This window comes from Seriola lalandi, unplaced genomic scaffold, assembly GCF_002814215.2.
Source record: "Seriola lalandi dorsalis isolate HSWRI2012SDOR001 ecotype SW California unplaced genomic scaffold, Sedor1 jcf7180002054764, whole genome shotgun sequence".
Classification (NCBI taxonomy): Eukaryota; Metazoa; Chordata; class Actinopteri; order Carangiformes; family Carangidae; genus Seriola; species Seriola lalandi.
The window spans coordinates 4,105-8,300 of NW_019525317.1; the positions used below are offsets into that span (position 1 = coordinate 4,105).

The 4,196-nt window shown below is 38.7% G+C and overlaps 1 protein-coding gene across 1 annotated transcript; it reads right to left on the minus strand.

Moving 5' to 3' along the window:
* Window positions 1–624: 624 nt before the first annotated feature.
* On the minus strand, window positions 625–3,342 carry LOC111668887 (thymus-specific serine protease-like; the record flags this gene model as incomplete). Its single annotated transcript, XM_023425038.2, has 4 exons — window positions 3,254–3,342; window positions 2,428–2,603; window positions 1,662–1,761; window positions 625–754 (listed from the first exon to the last, which is right to left on the minus strand). Coding segments are annotated over exons 1-4 (467 nt in total), but the record flags the coding sequence as incomplete, so codon positions are not given.
* Between the last annotated feature and the right edge of the window lie 854 nt (window positions 3,343–4,196).

Genomic DNA, 4,196 nt, shown 5'->3' on the forward strand with positions numbered 1-4,196 from the left:
ATGGCAAAAACCATCATATAAAAGAACGTCATAGTATAGTAAAGCAAAAAAATATTAAAATACGCCACAGGATAGTATGGCATTAAAAATGTCAAAAAAAACATCATAGTACAATAAGGCATTAAAATGTCAAAGAACGTTGTACTATAGTAAGTAAAAAAAAGGCAAAAAAAGGTCATAGTATAGTAAGGCAAAAAAATGTCAAAAGACATCATAGTATAGTAAAGCCTATAGATGTCAAAAAAGGTCATCGTACACTCAGGCATAAAAAGTTATAGTATAATAAGACAGAAAAACATCATAGTATAGTAAGCCATAAAAATGGACAAGGTATCATTTCTTAAAAATACTTGAACATAAAACACATACTTTCTCCACACTTATACACACACAGAAACACAGCCATAAAAAGACAGAGTGGAGAGGGGAAACTGGACAAACATAAAAGACCTGAAAAGAGACATATGCACATACATATGCAATGAGGTAGAGAAAGCGGGGAGAAAAGCAGGGTGCAAGACACACGTTAACAACCATACGTGTACCCACACACACACACACACACACACACACACACGCACACACACACACACACACACACAATGGTAGGGAGCCAACACTAACGCCTGCTGGCTGCTCAGGTCTGCCAGGTTCTCTGTTTTGAGGCTGTCAGGGTTGATGCTATCACCATAGAAACGATGCTCCACAGCCAATAGCAGAGCCCTGTGTTCTTCAGCCATGTCAACATGGTGACCTGGGAAAATATGGTCAAAGCAAATAGGATTCAGTGTGAAGCAAGGTTTAAATGCAACTAGAGTAAAAAAAAATAAAATAATGTAATTTAATAATGTATCCTTGATTCTATAAAAATCAAGAAAATTTGATAAAGTGTCTCCAATAGAGAAATATGTCCACCCCAGTTTCACAGAGTCCAGAGTTGTCGCATTTTCAAATGTCAATGATATTCTGTTAACAATAATAAACAACAGAGAAAAGCACAAGTTGCCAAGAAAATAGCTCCTTTACTTGATTTACATATAAACACACAACAGTTTTGTAGCAATAGCTTTGATAGTACACCGTTCATCCCAAGATAAGCTTAATGTTGTGTTCCCCAGTGACAATAATAAACACTATATACTGCATAAACAGCTAGTAACCTGGACTGAAAAATGTTCTACATGTGATTTTAAAATAAATACTTAGAGTGTAATTTTTTTAACAAGTGCTTTTTCAACAAAAATTGTCATCCCTTCATCCCAAAACTCTATCACATAGTTATCTGGTGCAGGCTAGTTACCTAGTGAGCATTTCATTGGTACCATTATGTACTAAATAATTACACTATAATTTGTAGTCTGTGATCTAAAGTGTCAGCTAAAATTTAAATTCAAAATTAAAATGATAGAAACACAGGGAAAGAAATTGGATGGTTGGTACTTAGAAAAGTCAGTATAGGACAGGAAAGATATTCCTGTAAACCAATACCAGGAAGTCACCTTACTCATTTTGCTAACACACAATGTGACGCTTCACTTACAGTGTTTTCACTTTCATTTCCAAACCTTTAACTGTGTATTGGCCAGTTTGATAGCTAATCTTTCTGTATTTTATCTGGTGTTTTAAAGTGTGTATCAGACAGGTGCTGCATCCTACTGTACCTGCCAGGACATCAAACTCAAAGATGGGCCCTTCTCCTCCGATGAAGAGGAACACTGGGCCATCAGGACGCTGCCAGTACGCCTCATTCACAAAGAACCTCTGGAAGAAGGACAGACAGAGAGAACCGGACAAAGTAAAATATAAAAAAAAAAAAAAAAAGAGAGAAAGGTTTTATTTAGTTTCACTCAAACCAGCAGCAGTGCACATTCATGGCCTTAGTGCGAGTAATCCTTTACTTTACGCTGCAGTGGACAAATTTGCACATTGGCAGCCTCAAATGGCAGCAAGAGGTAAATGAAGCTGAACATTTCAATTCACGTCGTCGGGAAACATTGTCTTGTCAGTGCCTGGTGGAGTTGGAGGGGGTAAAAAGGTTCAACCAGTCTAGATTTCTCTGTATGAAGAGCTCACTCACTCTTTGGTGCGTCAGAGCTACTGTTGGATTTTACTCAGTTTAGCTCTCAAACTTAAAGCAGCACAGTTCAGTGGGGCAGGAAACTCTTTTGCTCCTAGCTGAGAAGGCAGTTGTTTTATCATCCTTACAGCATCAGAAACACAATGAAAGATCCTCTGAAATAATGTGCAATGCTGTAGTTTTTGATGCTTTTTCGATCAAAGCAACTTGTTCAAATGTAAGTCTAAGTCAAGTGTACATTCGCTTTTTGTATCTCAAATATCACACCTTGATCATGTAATCATCTATGCACTCACTCTGGATAGCTCAAAACTGAAATGTAAATAAAGCACCATTTGATCTTTCTCTACCTGAGGGAAGGTGTTAACAGCCTGTCGGTTGAAGTGGTCCAGTGGCTGGTGGATGCGTCCCTCCGTCACATGTCTGAGGGGCTGATGGCCACTGACTGTGTGTATCAAGAGATGCTGCTTGGCTCTCTGCAGCTGGAGATCACGTACACGCTCCTTGATCTGTCGCAGAACTCGTCCTGGTGTTCAAAAAGAAACAAAGAGACACGACAGACAATTGAGAGAGAACGACAGTCATGCACAGTCATGGAAATAATACACTGCTGAACGGTCTGGGGGTCTGGCTCTTTCTGAGGATGGGAGCCATCACAGCAGCCTTACTGACCTGCTGGCCTCCAGCTCTGAGAGGCCTCCTGTGTATCTCTATCAGCTGACTGATAAAAGCAACTGAACCGAAATTGCTCATATTTCACCCAGGGTCTGGTGTCCATTACACTGATAGGATGGCTGACAAAAATACTTAAAACTCGATCTACAAAATCTATGATCTATTCTAGGAACAGTCTACATCCAACAATAGTTTCTCAGGGGACTTATCATCGACACCATCATGCTTTGCTTTTTCTTTTGTCTCAAGTTTGACAACCACAAACATAACTAGACTTGCAAGCAAGTATAACAGATTCCCACCACCCCAACACAACTCAGACCAGGTGCACTGAACCAAGGTGATCGATAATAAATAAGAACATTAAAAAAAAGCCTTCCTGAAATGATGAGCAAATGTCTGCCATTTGTCTGCTAGAAGTATAATTTATGTTTATCAGTGGATTTCTTTTCTAATATTCTCAATATTGACAGGCTCTCAAATCAATGTTCATCAACTCACCAGTGTCGACATAATTAAAGAGGAGTAGAAGGCTGAGAAAGCAGACTGATGACAACAGCATCTTTAGCACCAGATCAGGATACTTTAAGGTAAATTGAATTTAAATCCAATCCACAGGACTCAGTATGATCTCTGCCACTCACCAGCCACTTATATAGTCCCTGGAAGAGTCTGCGGTGATGAGGTGATCCCTGAAAAATGACCCGTGATATGACCTGTGCATTATTATGATCTATAGCTCATATATCGTGGGAACAGTGAGACTGTGTGTATGTGAGCGTGTGCGTCTGCCATATATATATTTATAAACTGCTCAGCAAAACAGAGCGTCAGCTTGGTGATGTAATGTGATCTCTCTGCCTTGTAATGGCTTTTTTGGAGTTGCAGGGGCAGTTTTCACCCTTTTTCCTTTTCTTGTGCTGCATCAGTGTGTTCGAGCAATAAGAGGCACGTACACACAGTGTCCGTAAGTAACATAAGAAACACCCAGGAAGTTTCTCTGACTTAAAAAAGTGTGAAGGCTTTTTTTGATTGTTTGGGAGCTATTTACTCTAAAAATATGCGGGTGAATATTTGATATAAATTATTTTATTTATGTTAACCTGAGAATCAAAAGAAGCAGGAACTTTTGAAAAATTTTTCTATGATAAATGTTACTGTCTGTGTGCTCAATATAAAGCTAGAGCCAGCAGGTAATTAACTATATTGGCTGTTTGACATGAATAAAAAGTTCAAGACAGTGCACAAGAAAGTAAAAAGAGTGTCAAAGTTATGACGTCTGTCCAATAGCCTCAGTAACTGAATAAATGTAATGAATATATGAAGTGCGTGGGTGGTTATTTCCGTATAGACAAAGATTTGTGATTTTACCAAACTTAAGCAACATTGTGAGCACAGAAAGTTTAGGATAGTTCACAACACATTGAATCAAAATGAATGTTAA